The sequence below is a fragment of the Antechinus flavipes genome, chromosome 5 (assembly GCF_016432865.1).
Source record: "Antechinus flavipes isolate AdamAnt ecotype Samford, QLD, Australia chromosome 5, AdamAnt_v2, whole genome shotgun sequence".
Classification (NCBI taxonomy): domain Eukaryota; kingdom Metazoa; phylum Chordata; class Mammalia; order Dasyuromorphia; family Dasyuridae; genus Antechinus; species Antechinus flavipes.
Genome location: NC_067402.1, coordinates 78,432,513 through 78,450,260, shown reverse-complemented (window position 1 = coordinate 78,450,260; position 17,748 = coordinate 78,432,513). Strand labels below are relative to the sequence as shown.

Below are 17,748 nucleotides of genomic sequence, written 5' to 3'. Positions count from 1 at the left end.
ATTCTTCATAAATAGATGGGTGCTAGTGTAATATATTGGAAAGATATGTGGATAGAGTCAGAGGACTTGCATTTGTTTCTGGGTTTTCTTGTCTATATGGACCTTGGGCACATCACTCTCTAGGGCCATATTATCCTCCTAAGTCAGAAAGGGAAGTTTGACTTGTTCTCTGAGGTCATTTTTGCTGTATATCTGTGATCCAGGCATCTTTTTCCTCATTTTACAGATGAGACTGAGATCCAGCAAAATTCAATGACATGTTTGAGATAAGAGCACTAGTAAGCATTAGAGCTTGAAATCCCACTCAGCCTTGATGAAGTCTTGTACTCTTTTCATTAATACTATGCTACAAGCTTAATTTTCCTTCCTCACCTTCTTTTTCTAGTTACTTCTTCCATTAACTGGGACTTGGACATAATCTAAAGGCAAAGAAGTCTGGCTTTCTTTTTCTATTTCTAAAGCCAGTAGTTTAGTTTCCTTAGCAGATTCCTTAAAAATCCAGGAACAAATAACTACTACTAACAGTGAGAATATCAAGAATGTAGGAGTGATGAAATCTTACAAAAATAAATGTTGAAAACTATATATGTATTTAGAAAAATAAAATATTATTGAGAAAAAAAAAGAATCTAGGTGTGAAGATCACCCTTTTTATTTTATGATGTGACATATTCTGCTAGAGTGTCATCTCTTAATGAATCTTAGTTTCTACTTCCTCTTCCCTGACTGATCAAACTTCCTTTGGATGTTTCTCCTGGACTCTTCCTGTGCCTTTAAGGACAGGAATACCACCATTTTTGATTCTGTCAGATTTGAAATTGTTATTTTTAGAAAAAAAATTGCAGCAGAAATACAGCAGATATCTTTTTTTTTTTTTTGGTGAGTATTTATAAAGATCTCAGTTCTCTGGTGACATTTAATAACTGGATATTGTTGGCAAATTTCATTTGGTTCTTATGTTATACCAAAAAACTTCAAATAACTTATATTAAACTTATCCCTGGAGATGATTTAAGGCATTTTTGGATGCTGTTCTCCTTGGATGAATATTGCCTTTTGCCATTTACTCCACAGGCCAGTAGCAATTTTCAGTTACTGTTATGGTTCTGAGGGATTTCAGGTTAAAACTTTCTGATAGTGAATAGGGCAAGGGTTATTTTCAGTAAATCTAAAGGCATCTGGATCAGAGTTCAACTAGACTTAGAGACAGAATGTATCTGATTTGTTTAGATAAGATTTCTCCCCTTTACTCCCTCTCTTTCTGTTAGAAAATTCTTAAGATGTTTGCTAAATTTAAAGTTAAGGAATGCTTTGTGATATTTTACTAAAATTTATTTAGTGTATTATATATTAGTGAGATTATGGCCAATCAGTCTTCCTATTATCTTAACCTGAAGACATCTTTTAGCATAGTTTGGTTTTGTACATCAGTTAATCATGAATTTCTGAACAGTTATTGTGTTAGGTGCTCTGCTAGGTATTTAAGAGATATCAGAAAGTTGTATGTATTACCTAGTTCTGGCCCTCAAGAAACTTTTAACTAGTAAGAAATGACATGTTTTAGAAATTTTGTGTTCATTTAGATGTTTAAAAGAGTGCTTACTTGAAAAATAGAAAATATGCCAATTACATACAAAAGCTTTCATGCTGTGTGTGGTGGTTGTGTATGGAAAAAGATGATCAGGAAGTTTTGGTGAAGCTCTTTGATTTGGGTATCATGTTAAATTTTCTGTTAATAGCTTTGCTGCTCTTTGGTATTATATTAAGAAATTTTGTGCCCACAATTCAATAGAGTTTAGTCCTAATTAAAGCTTAATTTGATGTCAATTTTAATTAAGAAGGCTTTGGTAAACTGGGCCATTGTGACAAGGATAATGCTAATCTTAATCAGTAGTCTGAATAGAACATGAAATCAAATTCTTATAGTACAGCAGAAGTGACAGGAACAACTGACATTTTAAATTAGAATTACTAAATTCTAAGAAATTGATGTGCATGACCTTAACTAGAGAATATGCCAGTAAATTTTATAGGTAGAAATTAGACAAGCTTTTGATTTATTAGCTTATATGTACAATCATGAGAAGTGATTCATGTATTATCCAAACTGTGGTCACTATTCTTTTGAAGTAGGGTACTAGATTGGTAGCCCACTTAATTTTGAGGCTCATAAGGTAGTAGTAATTATAGGTGTATGCTATAGGTATATCTGAATTTGACTTTAGACCTATAGTATATCTCAGACTTTCAGTAAAAAAAAATAATAATTTCAGTAGACACTTTGAAAAACTTTAAATGCATTACAGCTTTCAGGGATCATAAAGTTTGGCTATTATCTTATATCTCATAAAAATTGAAATCTCATTGTTTGCTTAATCTCTTAGAGATCTGAATCTGGGTTTTATTTTATTTTTAAAATACAATCTGTTAGGTAAAAGAAAGGGAGAAAGGAAAAGGAGAGGGAATAAGCACAGTCAAAATTTATTATTTGAAGTAGTAAGATTTCTGTCATGGGCTTTCAAGCACAGTCCTTCACTAAATCCTTTTGTCTTATTTTCAACTGACAGCTAATGCCAAAAAGGCATTAGGTAATATTTTTCCTGTGGAAACACACCTATTTTGCTTGAAGAACTAGTAATCTTATAAAGAATCAAAGATTTGGAAAATACTGAAGCTATTGAATGTAATTTTGAATGTCTTCTTCAATTTTCACCTAGATTTGGCCTTGGAGACCAAAATAATTTTTGAATAGTATTTAAAATTTGTATTCCTTAAAATTTTAGTCATTAAGAACTAGTACTATTTATTTTATAGATAAAAACTATATTTTATAGATAGAAAGCTAGATTGTTATATATATATATGACAATATTTAGGTTGAATGGAGAGTTATTTGGGCTATATACCATATTCATCCCCAAATTTGCTTTGTAAAAAGCTTTGGTAGAACCTGTGATTCTTAAGATTGTTTTAAAAAACTTATGGGAAAGATTTTTTCATTTCATTAATTTTGTGTAATTATTTTTACATGTGTAAATTTTTCCCCCCTTTCAGATAAATCTTATTTGTAGCATTTTGGGTTAGTCTATAATTCAGACCATTATAGTATTAAATTGTAAAAGACTCATAAGGCTAAAAGAAATTAAATGCTCTCCTCCTACTTTTTCCTGTCCTTGCCATTCTTTAAAATTATTCAGGCTTTCTAATTCCCTGCATACAACTTTCTTGGCTCTTTGCTTGTTTTTTGATGGGGTAAGAAGGGGTTCTCTAGTATTCACCTGATAGTTTGATTTTTTTTTTTTTAAATGGTTCTTTGAGATACTTGGTGGCAGATAAGTTAAGTGAGTGATTCTGAATGTAACTTTTTGGTCATAATTGTTTTGTCTAAATGTTGAGTAAGATCCTGAAGTAATACAATATTCCAATTGCTTATATATGTAGGCATAAATCGAATTACAAATTACATTTGAAATAATTTATGGAATACACACATTTTCTTCAGTCTCTCATGCACTCAAATATATAGGAATTCATATAGATTTCAGCCTATGTTTTTTCTTCTTCAGTTTTCTTCTTAGCAGAAAGAGTTAGAATGCTAGTAGAATGAACTTTTTTGTTTGTTTGTTTGATGAAAGAGAAGGGAATTGAATTTATCAAATTTGATGTTTTATTTTTTAGAGAATTTTCAAGTATGAGAAGACAATTTGTAGAATAAAAAAGACACTGTGATTTAATTATATAATATGAATCAATAGAACAAAACACTCCTCTTAGAAATTTATAAAAGTTATTGTTGCATTTCATATGAGACAATATATAATGTTGTCTATGAAAATATTAAAACAAATCAACCTGAATTGAAGTTTTTTAAACTGTTATTTTATCTTTTATTTTTAGCACTGTGACCTCTGCTGTCTTTACTGTGGGGGACAATGTTGTTTCAGGCAGTGATGATCGCACTGTAAAAGTATGGGATTTAAAAAATATGAGATCCCCAATTGCAACTATTCGAACAGACTCTGCTATAAACAGGTAACATTAAACTATTTGTTATATAAAGTTATATAAAAAGTCACTAATGCTCTAAAAAGTGGGATATATAGTTAGGGAAAATGACTACAAAACATCTAGCTTGAAACTTTGTGAATAAATATATTTGGAGGAGAATTTAGATATGTCATCATTGACCCTGAATATACATTCATGTGTGAAAAATAAAATCAAACTGGGGTAGTCTGTAGTATGGTTTTAAAAAAGAAAGCTAGATTCTTTCTGTTATATATTTAACAATGACTGGAAAGTACAGATATTTTTAATCAATAAAGTAGACTTTGTTTCTAATTTTGAGTACCAGTTGCATATAGTAGAGCTGGAGATAAGTAATTTTGTCCCCTACTTCAGGTAATATCTCTAATACCATATTTTTTTTCAGTAAAATATATAAAGAATTAAATACTCATTTTTAGTGAACTCAGAAGTTTATTCTGTCAAGTAATATTTGGTAGGTTCTGTACATAAACTACTTTTATCTCTTCTCTGCAGGATTAATGTATGTGTTGGTCAAAGAATCATTGCCCTTCCACATGACAACCGACAAGTTAGATTATTTGATATGTCAGGAGTACGATTAGCAAGGCTCCCTCGAAGCAACAGACAGGTAACTGAGTTATTACTTTTCAAAGTGAGCACTGCATCTCTTCTTTGGTTTTATGAGTTCAGAATTTTAAGAACTGGTTATTTTAAACATTATGTATTGAAAAATCAGACAACTAAATGATAAGCTAATTATTGAATAATTGGCCCTAAATTAGGATTAGCTTTACATATAGTTGAAGTATGCTGTTATACCGTTTAATTTGAGGATCATACAGTCTTGTAAAACATCTGCATGCATGTATATGTAGTCACATACATGTGTACACACACACTGAGAAACATACAAATATCTATCAGCCTATTGGATGTTTAGCATTACCTGTTAAAATAGCAATATTACTCCTTCTAGAGAGGAATGTGGTAGTCAGCATTTTTAGATAATACTTCAGCATGAATGAGTTGAATAGAGAATTTTTTAAGTTGTGGTAATACACAATAAATGATTTGTGTTATGGGGAAAAGTAAAAAAGAGAAACTAAAAAATCAAGGATCCACGTAAGAGGAATTCTTGAATAAAGAGTTAGTAGAAATTTCCAAATTTTTCTTTAGAAACTTAATGAGTTTTTAAAAATAGAAATCTTGTTAATTTTAATTGATCAAATGATAGTCAGCATTTAATTATTAATAATTAATCCATTCTGAATCTGATAATTGTCCAGCTCTGGCATTTGCTCTCTCTGTGACGTTTACTTTTCTAAGCTTCAATTACCTTCTGTGAAATGAGGGTAATAGTACTTTGTAGATTCATAGATTTAGAACTTTAAGCAGCTTTTAAGCAACCTTATAAATCCTTACCTACCTACCACACAGAGTTGTTATAAACTTAAAGCCTAAGCATAATAGACCAGTTAATAATAGGCATAAGGTTTGGGTGAGGATGGAGATTAAAGAGGATAGTTAGGGTGAAGAATATTTTTAATTCACACAAAATGTTTCTTTAGCTATGTACTCTTACTTCATCAAACTTTTTAAGTCCCAGCATATTTAATTCTGGGTCCCACATCCCACTGAAGGATTCAGTTCCTAGCAGATGACCTTGGTTTTTTTTTTTTTAAGTGAGATATGAGGGTTAAGGTCCTTAAACTGAGAGAATGGCTGATGGGGATACCAGGGAAACTTGAAGTGAGATTTAGATCAGGTGCCAAGATGAGTAAATAGTGAATTGTTTGGGGAGGAATAAGATGATTTCCTTGCTGTAGTGAGGGTTCATTGAGATTAGATAACATAAAATTGTAGTGAATCCAGTTATATCCTGTTAGGTTGGCATGGTTCATGATTTCCTCCAGTTCTATTCAGCAGCAGGAGGTGGGGGGAGTCAAGGATGACAGTGGAATTGAGTTAATCTAGGCTTGCAGGTTAACAAGCTGGTATTGGCAATAGTACAAGGACATAAGGGATTCAAGAATAAAGAATAACTTAGAATAAACTTAAAAATTGATGTGGTGGGGATGGATATGGACTTTAAAAGCCACCAATTAACATTATCTATGTTTTATTCTTGGATAGTGAGGCAACACAATGGATAGAAAGCCCTCCTGCTGGACCTGAAGTAAGCAAGAGACTCATTTTTCTGAGTTTCTGAGTGTGACTTCAGAGTCTTGAGTTGTGTAACCCTTAACTAACTCTATTTGTCTCAGTTCTTAATTTATAAAATGAGGCACAGAAAGAAATAGTAAACATTCCATTATCTTTGCCAAACCCCCCAACACAGACTCAGGAAGAGTCAGACATAAACTACTTGAAAGACAAAAACAAATGTCATATATGTTTATTTATTTTGTTAAACATTTCTCGATTACTTTTATTAGTTTTTTTTTTTCTCCCCAAGGCAAACAGGGTTAAGTGACTTGCTCAGAGTCACACATCTAATAAATATCAAGTGTCTGAAGTGAGATTAGAACGCTGGTCTTCCTGACTCCAGGGCCAGTTACATCTTCCTCTTGTGTGAGTTTGGCACTTTCTGAAGGAATTCATTTGGTTCATTAAGGGATTGAGGCAGGGAGAAGAGTTTAGAAGTAATAATACGGAGGAAAATTGGCAGGATATTGGGGTGGATAAAGAAGTTAAGAGTTGTAAAAGCAGAGGAGATGAAATGAGAAATTATAGGAAGACGAGAGATTATCAAAACATGAAGAGTGAAGTTGGAACACTTGAGTGATTGCAAGTTCAGGGATACGACAGTCTGTGTAGTTGAGGTAGAGGAAGAGGGTACTGACATCCTAGGAGGTTCATATATTTGAGGGAAGGAGAAATGGAAGGAAATAAGCATTTATTTAGCTCCTATTGTGTGGCAAGTAACATGCTAAGCACTGTTTACACAGACCTCATTTTGATCCTTGCTATAATTTTGCATGGTATTGTTGTTTAGTTGTTTCATTTGTGTCATACTCTTTGTGACTCCATTTGGGGTTTTCTTGCCAGAGCGGTCTGCCATCTTCTGCTCCAGCTCATTATACAGATAAGGAAAACTGAAGCCAACAGGGTTAAATGACTTGCCCAGGGTCATACAGCTAGGAAGTATCTGAGACCACATTTGAACTCAGGTCTTTCTGACCCCAGGGGTGGTGCGGTATATCCATTGTGCCAACTATTTAACTTTACATGGTAGATGCCACTATTATCCTTATTTTACTTTTGAGGAAACTGAAACAAACAGATTAAGGAACTTGCCCAGTCACACAGTTAAGTTCTTCAAGTGGGATTTGAACTAAAATCTTTCAGATTCAGGCCTCTCCCCCCCACCCCCCTAAACACACTCAACTATCCACTGTGCCACCACTGACCTTTGAGGTATTATAATAAAGAAGGAAAGGAAAGAAATAAGCACTTACAATGAGCCATGTATTCTTCTTCACTTCAGGTCCAGCTCTCAGGCCACTACATAGAATTAGTAATATATGTTTGAAGTATTCTAATTTGCTGGCAGACATTGGAATGGAGAGAAAGACTCTGAAATAGGAAGAAAGATGTATTGGGTTCTTTCCAGCTCTCATGTTCTTTGATCTTTGATTCATTATATTGTCAAGGAGGTAGCTGAAACCTTTCTTTAACACAATTAATACAGTCTGTCAGTTGTTCTCTACTGGCATTGCTTTTGGGAACTCATGGTTACCAAGATAATATAGTAAAGCATCAAAGTAGGCCTTGTGGGAGTCCAAGTTCATATTGAACCATTAATTTCTACTCTTTGGAGTTAGTCATTCCACTAGTTTAATTTTACCTAAGTTTGTACTATTGTTGAGATCTTATCTCTCAGTCTTTTCCTTTCTTTTTTCCTTTTGTTCTAAAAAGCATTATATTGATATCTTTTGTTTTTGCATCATATTCCTTTTTGCAAAATGAACAAAACCTTCCCACTCTGCTCTTCCAATATTGAAATCTTTTGTAACGGAAACAATTAAGCAAAAATATTTGATACAATGATATCATCTGACAATTTATGTAACATTTTGCTCTGATAGTCTCCCAACTTTCTAGAACTTCCTTGTTTTTTTGTTTTAATTTATTTCTTTCTGATTTAATATCAGAAAAGAGATCATTTTCATGTATAAAGTAGAACAGAAAAAATACATCAAACTGTGGATCTCTTATAAAATCTGTGAACTCAGCTTGCTTTTTTTAAAAGCCTGTTTTTATTTTGAACTTAAATATCAAAAAGAGAATTTTTATGTACAAATTGGAGCACAAAAGAAAATTGTATATGAAATTGTAAATTTCTATTCTGTGCTGTTTGTTTGGAATATGTTTGTCATAGAAATCCACTTCCATCAGAATACATCCTCATACAATATGGTTGTCGAAGTGTATAATGATCTCCTGGTTCTGCTCATCTCACTTAGCATCAGTCCATGTAGGTCTCTCCAAGCCTCTCTGTATTCATCCTGCTGGTCATTCCTTACAGAACAATAATATTCCATGACATTCATATACCACAATTTACCCAACCATTCTCCAATTGATGGGCATCCATTCAGTTTCCAGTTTCTAGCCACTACAAACAGGGCTGCCACAAACATTTTGGCACATAGAGGTCCCTTTCCCTTCTTTAGTATTTCTTTGGGATATAAACCCAGAAGTAGCACTGCTGGATCAAAGCGTATGCTCAGTTTGATAACTTTTTGGACATAATTCCAGATTGCTCTCCAGAATGGTTGGCGATTCGTTCACAGCTCCACCAACAATGCATCAGTGTCCCCGTTTTCCCACATCCCCTCCAATATTCATCATTAGTTTTTCCTGTCATCTTAGTCAATCTAACAGGGGTGTAGTGGTATCTCAGAGTTGTCTTAATTTGCATTTCTCTGATCAATAATGATTTGGAACACTTTCATATGAGTGGTAATAGTTTCAATTTCATCATCTGAAAATTGTCTGTTCATATCCTTTGATCATTTATCAATTGGAGAATGGCTTGATTTCTTATAAATTAAAATCAGTTCTCTCTCTATATTTTGGAAATGAGGACTTTATCAGAACCTTTAACTGTGAAGATGTTTTCCCAGTTTGTTGCTTCCCTTCTAATCTTGTTTGCATTAGTTTTATTTGTACAAAGGCTTTTAATTTGATATAATCAAAATTTTCTATTTTGTGATCAGTAATGTTCTCTAGTTCATCTTTGGTCACAAATTTATTTCTCCTCCACAAGTCTGAGAGATAAACTATCCGATGTTCCTCTAATTTATTTATAATCTCGTTCTTTATGCCTAAATCATGGACCCATTTTGATCTTATCTTGGTATACGGTGTTAAGTGTGGGTCTATGCCTAATTTCTGCTATACTAATTTCCAGTTATCCCAGCAGTTTTTATCAAATAATGTATTCTCATCCCAAAAATTAGGATCTTTGGGTTTGTCAAACACTAGATTGCTATAGTCAGCTATTTTGTCTTGTGAACCTACTCTATTCCACTGATCAACTAATCTGTTTCTTAGCCAATACCAAATGGTTTTGGTAACTGCTGCTTTATAATATAGTTTTAGATCAGGTACAGCTAGGCCACCTTCATTTGATTTTTTTTTTTTCATTAATTCCCTTGAGATTCTTGACCTTTTATTGTTCCATATGAATTTTGTTGTTATTTTTTCTAGATCATTAAAATATTTTCTTGGGAGTCTGATTGGTATAGCACTAAATAAATAGATTAGTTTAGGGAGTATTGTCATCTTTATTATATTCGCTCGGCCTATCCAAGAGCACTTAATATTTTTCCAATTATTTAAGTCTGACTTCATTTGTGTGGAAAGTTTTTTGTAATTTTGCTCATATGATTCCTAACTTTCCTTTGGTAGATAGATTCCCAAATGTTTTATGCTGTCGACAGTTATTTTGAATGGAATTTCTCTTTGTATCTCTTGCTGTTGGATTTTGTTGGTGATGTATAAAAATGCTGAGGATTTATGGGGATTTATTTTGTATCCTGTTACTTTGCTAAAGTTATAAATTATTTCTAATAGCTTTTTAGTAGAATCTCCAGAGATTCTAGGTATACCATCATATCATCTGCAAAGAGTGATAGTTTGTTTTCTTCATTGTCTACTCTAATTCCTTTAATCTCTTTCTTGACTCTTATTGCAGAGGCTAGTGTTTCTAATACAATATTGAATAATAATGGTGATAGTGGGCAACCTTGCTTCACTCCAGATCTTACTGGGAAAGATTCCAGTTTTTCCCCATTGATAAAAATCATTTTCAAAACTATCCTACTTATTTGTATTTTCTTCTGAATTTCCTTCTCTTTTTATGCATTGAAAAAAAAAGTTTCAATGGTTCTCCATGTTTTCATTTTCTCATTTTATTTATTTATTTTTTTTGGAGGGGGAGGGTGGAGTGGGTGGGGAGGCATCTTTATTGCTTCTTACCTCTAGCAGGTCTTCATCACCATTTAAAAATCAGAGAGGTAGTCAAAATTAATACTTTTGACAATTAAGGCCCCCATGCAGGGGCTGTGTCTACAAAGAAGCTCTCCTTCTATATTTTTATTCTATCACCTCTCTTATCTTTGGCCTTCTGGTGGTTGTTGGCCTCGATCAGATATCTTAAATATTTCTATACTGTTGTCATTGCACAGGTTGTTTTCTTGGTTCTGCTTATTTTACCCTACTTGGGTTCTTGTTTTCCCTGAATTCTATGAACTGTTCTTTTTCATCATTTCTTATGGTACAGTCATATTTCATTATATTGAGATACCACTTTTTTTTTATTATAGCTTTTTATTTACAAGATATATGCATGGGTAATTTTTCAACATTGACCCTTGCAAAACCTTCTGTTCCAACTTTTTCCCTCCTTCCCCCTACCCTCTCCCCAGATGGCAGGTAGACCAATACATGTTAAATATGTTAAAATATATGTTAAATACAATATATGAATACATATCCATATAGTTATTTTGCTGCACAAGAAGAATCGGACTTTGAAATAATGTAAAATTAACCTGAGAAGGAAATAAAAAATGCAAGTGGATAAAAACAGAGGGATTGGAAATGCTATGTTGTGGTTCACACTCATTTCCCATAGTTCTTTCGCTGGGTATAGTTGGTTCTATTCATTATTGAACAAATGGAACTGATTTGGTTCATTTCATTGTTGAAGAGAGCCACGTCCATCAGAATTGATCATCATATAGTATTGTTGTTGAAGTATATAATGATCTCCTGGTCCTGCTCATTTCACTCAGCATCAGTTCATGTAAATCTCTCTAGGTCTTTCTGAAATCCTCCTGCTGGTCATTTTTTATAGAACAATAATGTTCCATAACATTCACATACCACAATTTATTCAGCCATTCTCCAATTGATGGGCATCCATTCAGTTTCCAGTTTCTCGCCACTACAAAGAGGGTTGCCACAAACATTTTTGCACATACAGGTTTCTTTCCCTTCTTTAAGATCTCTTTGGGATATAAGCCCTGTAATATCACTGCTGGATCTAAGGGTATGCACAGTTTGATAACTTTTTGAACATAGTTCCAAATTGCTCTCCAGAATTGCTGGATGTATTCACAATTCCACCAACAATGTATTAGTGTCCCACTTTTCCTGCATCCCCTCCTGCATTCAGCATTATCTTTTCCTGATATCCTAGCCAATCTAAGAGGGATACCACTGTTTACTTTAACCATTCCCTAATTGATGGACATCTACTTTCCTTCTAGTTCTTTACTACCCCCCAAAAGTGCCTTTATAAATGTTAGGGCAAATATGATTCCTTTCACTCTCTCTTTTATCTTCTTGGGGTTTGTGCCTAGCATATGCACTACCTTACTCTGGATGTCCTCTCATCTTAAAAGACCTGTTCTCTTATTTATGTCATATTTCCTTGGAAACAAACTATTGCTTTCTCCTTAGATAATCTCATTAATTTCCCTTTTTTTGAGGAGTCAAACAGAAGCTTAAAACTGGACAGACTTTTGGAATACCTAGTGTGTGCTACTTCAAAGTTTCAGTGGCTTTCTATCTTTTCTTCTTTAGGTTTCATTTTGCTTTTCTCTATCCCCTGATGTGAAACTGGAAGTCACTTCTTAAATTAAAAGTGCTGCCCTTCTGTTGTTTGGTTTTACTTATTTTTATTTTTTTGCTGAGGCAATTGGGGTTAAGTGACTTGTCCAGGGTCACATAGCTAGAAAGTGTTAAGTGTCTGGGGCCAGATTTAAACTCTAGTCCTCCTGACTTCAGGGCTTGTGCTCTATCCACTAATTTTGTTTTGTTTTTAAGAAAAACTTTATTCTACCATATACATTTGAGGAATGAGAAGGCTTCCTGAGATTTTACCTTCTCTACTAGGAGAGAGAACAGATTGAGCAAAGATCACAATCATTTGGTCTTATCAAAAAGAAAACCATTGTACCTCTGTGCTGATCATGTAACCCTACAATTATATTTGATTTAATTGTGCAATTTTATAATTTAGTGTTATTTAATCTTTTCTTCTCCTACTTTCAGTGTTTCTAACATCATTCTCATCTTGATGGTTAACTATTACTTCTGAGTTATTAGGAGATAAATGTGATGAGATAATTAGGAATAATTATCCCTTTTTCCCTAAACCTCCAGATCAAGCTCTGTTCACTGGCCTTTTTTTGTGTTGATTTTTTAGGCATGGAAAGGGGCCTTAAAGTGATCTTTTCCAAACTCTTCCCTTTTCATGCTAGGAAATGGGCCACTTACTTAAAATAAAGATTTGAATTCATGTCTTCTGACTCTATCCAGACTTATTTATCTTACCACATTGTTTTCCCAATTGGTTGAATACCTTTATAACCAACTAATATTGATTCTCATAGACTAAATTGTTGGTATAAAATTAGATAACACTGTTTAATCTATTTATACCACTACTTGAATTCATAAATAGTTACTCCTACTGAAATCAGTTGTGACTTCTAATTATGTTAGGTTACTTGAGTTGCTCAGGGCCAGAAAAATTCATGACTTGATTGCTCACCTTTTTGTAAGGATCCTGCTGTGGATTTATAACTGTAGTATTTGGAAAAGTTTAGAGGCATCTGAGGAATCAAAATAGGATATAGGTCTCTACATAGATAATTCTGACCCTTAAAATACATTTTTGTTGTGCTTAGTTCATTCTTTACCATATTTTTTTTTGTTCTTTTTGATTATTTCTTTTTTTGAATGTAATTCATTGATGTACTTTTCTTTTTTAATACCACTTTCGCTTCTCAATTACTCTTCTATCATAAATTACTTCTTAATATGTCTTTATGTTATATATATATATATATAATGTGGCTTCTTTGTAAGAAAAGTTATATATTTAAAATTATTTTGGAATAGTTTCTTTTAGAAATTTAATTTTTATTAGGACTTAAATTTGGTAGGCATCAGTTTAGAACAGGGGTCCTCAAACTTTTTAAATAGGGGTCCAGTTCACTGTTGGAGGGCCGGACTACAGTAAAAACAAAAACTTTGTTTTGTGGGCCTTTAAATAAAGAAGCTTCATAACCCTGGATGAGGGGGATATTTGTCCTCAGCTGCCGCATCTGGCTCACGGCAGTAGTTTGAGGACCCCTTAAGCGGATCTTTGCATTTTTTTTTTGTGTTGTTGTTTTGTTTACAAAGCTGGTGCTCTGCATTTTTTTCTAGTTAGTTAATGTTATAAAACAATTATTTATTCATATAGTAATTTAAATGCAACTTTTCAGGATCATAGCTTTAGAGCTGACAGAAACTTTAAATATTATCTAATCATTCAATGCTATTGTAAGACTATAGGGTTAGAGCTCTGAAAGGATTTGAGAGGTCATCTAGACCAACCACTTCATTTTTTAGAATGAGACTCATGAGTTTAATTATTATTCTACAGATAATTCTTAACATCTTTATGTCTAGTCCCAATCTCTCTTCTGAGTACCTGTCCCTTCCCCAGCCATTTCACTTAGTGTTTTCTCTCTAAGATTCTCTTCCATTTCCATTATAATTTTTTACTTTTGGTGGGGGTTGGAGGGAATGTACATCATTGTTTACATATTTTCTTCTTCATTAGAAGGTAAATTCTTTGGAGGTGAGCATCATGCTTTTGCTTTTCTTTTTCTCCCTACTGCTAATTTGATTGTCACTTTATAGATCTTGATTTTGGACACTAATTTCATTTTTTTTTTTTTTTGACTATTACCAGGGTCACAGAAGAATGGTGTGCTGCTCAGCTTGGAGTGAAGATCATCCAATATGCAATCTGTTTACTTGTGGGTTTGATCGCCAGGCCATTGGCTGGAACATCAACATCCCTGCTTTGCTGCAAGAAAAATAAGATTTGTTGATTCTCCACAATTTTTTTTTGCCATAGACTTTTAACTCATGCAGATATTTCTGCATATTGGTCTGCCATTATTGTGAGAATTTAACCCTAAAAAAGGGTCTTTGTAAATGTTGTTTCCACATTGTGCCCAATTTGCATGAAATGAACCGAAAATGTGTGATCATTTTTTCTTTCCCTGATTAAGACCTTGTATATGACCTTTTACATACTGGCATCCTTTGATTATTAGAAATGAAGTTCACTTGCCATTGAGCACATAAAATGCTCATGAATTATTCCACATTTGATGCATAAACAGTAGGGCATTACATTTCTGTGAATTCAGTGTCAATGTGAAATCCAAATACTCATTGTGATATAGATAGCAGTCTCTTGCATTTTACAGAAAAATCATAAATACCTACCATGTTTTGAAAAGATTGAAGGCCTGAATTTGAGTTGGTGTGAATTTCACTGGTAGTCACACATTTCATGTTTACTTCTTTCATGAAGTTTTGACATGTAGTGCTTCAGTGTAATACAATTTCAATGCTAATTTTGAGTATAATTCTCTAAGAATAGCATGGATTTGAGAAGTAAAAGTTTAGCAGCTTCTAGTATGTCTAGAATGTTGACCCACAACATTCAGAGGAAGTTTCTTTTTAAAAAGAAGTGTTTTCTGTCCTGTTAATATTAAATCATTTCAATTTCATAAGGTCTTGCACTAGCAAATTCCAAAATAAGAATTCTAATCACTGAAATATGTTGAAGCAAAATTTAAAGCACTTTAGTTTATAGCTATGGTTATAAACAATTTATAGAAGTTTCAGATGACTCATCCAATGACTGTGACTTGACCTTTGTGAGAAGGATTTCCTACTTTTAGGTGACCTACCTGAAAACAAAATCTTTTTTATGTTCTACACCTTCAGTTTGCATCTTTATAAATAGGTCCACTTCCCTGGTGGCATTTGAGAGCCAGCATTGCGACTACATGAGTACTACCTCACAAATGAATGTTATGAACTTTGAATCTCACTGTGGCCTAGTTAAAGCACTTTTGGTTTATAGCTGGAATATTGAATTAAAAAATCATAAGGGAAGAAGACAATCACACCAAAAAATTGAGTACAAACAATTTGCTATTGGTTTGATAAGGTTATGACGCAAGAAATATTTGTATGTTTGGAAGATTCTTTTATTTTCTCATATGCGTAGCTGGGACTAGCGCTATTGCAATACCTTACCATATTGTAGAATGAATGATCCTTTTATGCTCTTGACTTCTCTGAGATCAGAATGTCGTACTAAAATTTGTAAGTATTATTTTTTATTGACTTTCAGTCTTGCTTAAAAGACATCTTAGTGCACTGCCCCTCACATTTGGATGGCCATTTTTCTTTTTATTCATGGTTTTCTCCCTTACTTTTAGATGATGTGGGAGGATGATATACAGCTAATTGGAAATAGGAAGCTATTTGGAAGAGTTTATTATGAGTGAAAAGAAATAGAACAGAAGCTGAGTTTACAGAGTTAGATCCTTAGGGAACTCCTAAAAAGAATGAGTTAAAAGTTAAAGTGACAAAAGAATAATATTGTATAGAGCTGGAAATTTTTGATGAAGTGATAAGAAATAAACATATTACAGTAAATTTTTCTTTGAAACTCAGAAGGCTTGATGTATTTTCAAATTTGGTATTTTTTATTAGCTCAAATACAGTATGGGAAATCTAGAGTTAGTTGCCACTATAGTAAATAAAAGCGTTCCAGGTTTTAGTTACTGCTTTCTGAATATTTTGCTATAATGCCTTGATTCTATTGAGGTATTTGCTATGAGTTATTTTTACCCTGTCATGCTTTAACTTTTGGAAAAGTGATATTCAGAATATAATTTCCTGTCCCCTTTATTGTATATTCAGAGGCCTGAGTATTAACTTGCTCTTGAATGCTAGATTACAGAGATAGTTATTAACTTGATTTCTTTTAATTTGGAAATTCAGATAATTTGAAATCATTGCTGGAAATATAAATATGCATTTTTACATATGCATATATATTATACATTTACATACATCCACACACCCACAAATAATTGATTCAACCTTTTAAAACCAAGTTCTAGCCTGTTTTTGCTTAATGTTTTTGAAGCCTTTAGAATATGACTTGAAGGTCATTCAGATCTATGCAGACTAGTATATACATCACTGCCAGTGGCTGCTTACTTTTATCACAAACTAGAGGGACCAACCTCTTGACACCAGAAATGAGTGTACACACTCATTTTCAGTGGGAGTAAAGTAATTCCCAAGGTGCTAGAGCTGAGTTCTCAGCAGCAGGCTAATATTACTCCATTAATTACTATATCATCTTTTAACTTGATTTTACATACTATCTATTTGTGACCATAAATGTTATTTCCAGCAAGTCAGGTAGGCAATTGGTGATAGTGAATTTTTGGTGGTTTGAAATGAAGTCATGTTTCTAGACACTCATAGTACCATTTAACTAGTGTTTGAAGAGGGAACCATTTCATGCTGAATGCAGACATGTCCAGAATTTCATTTAATAATGGAGGAAAGTGTGTTAAAGATTTAAGGATTAAGTGTGCAGAATTTCACAGGAGATCCATTGTTGTGCAAGACAGTGGTCTTATGTGGCTTTCTTTTTCTCTACCAGTGCACATCCCTTTTTTACAGATTCAAAAATCTGTACATATTTTGGAATCTGATGTAAAACATTTGCTGCCTAAAATCTGTGAATACAAATTTCTTTTGGAAGAAATATGTATTTGTAAGTGTTGTATGGATCTACTTGTTTTTTTATTTACTTTTACTGTGCTGATTGTTTTTTTAAGTGTTTAGTGTCTTCATTGAAATTTGAAATTCATTAAAACATCCATGTTCTGTGATTACTGTTTTTGAAGTTATATTTGAATCTCATATATATATATATATATATATATATATATATATATATATATATTTTTTTTACAACATTCCATATGTGTTTTAAATAGTTTTGCATTGGTCAAATAATAATTTCAGAAAGTGTTTTTTTATCTGGTGTAGAATTTTTTCACAGCTCTGAAATGAGAACCAGTTAGATAAAGGTTATTACTACCAGTTGAAAATTTTAAAATTTTATAATAGGAAAAAATCAAGTTCCCTATTGTGCACTTAATGAGTACCAAAATAAATAAATATAAAATTCTAATTTTTTTTTTTTTTTTTTTACTAAAAACAGTCCTGTGCAAAAGAACACTTGGGCAAAGCAATTAGCACTTGTTTTCCTCTAGAGGTCACTAAAATATCAGAAAACATTCCATTCTTATTCCAATT

At 32.9% G+C, this 17,748-nt stretch overlaps 1 protein-coding gene across 2 annotated transcripts in view; it reads left to right on the top strand.

Annotated features, from left to right (window-relative positions):
* The window catches only part of WDR37 (WD repeat domain 37), a 108,282-nt gene extending 90,964 nt beyond the window's left edge, over positions 1-17,318 (top strand). For both annotated transcript variants that reach the window (XM_052000430.1, XM_052000429.1), the window contains exons 12-14: positions 3,898-4,032; positions 4,543-4,657; positions 14,291-17,318. In XM_052000430.1, coding sequence (XP_051856390.1) covers positions 3,898-4,032; positions 4,543-4,657; positions 14,291-14,422 — 382 coding nt within the window. In that variant the 3' untranslated portion in view covers positions 14,423-17,318. The remainder of the gene's footprint in view (positions 1-3,897; positions 4,033-4,542; positions 4,658-14,290) is intronic.
* Positions 17,319-17,748: the final 430 nt, after the last annotated feature.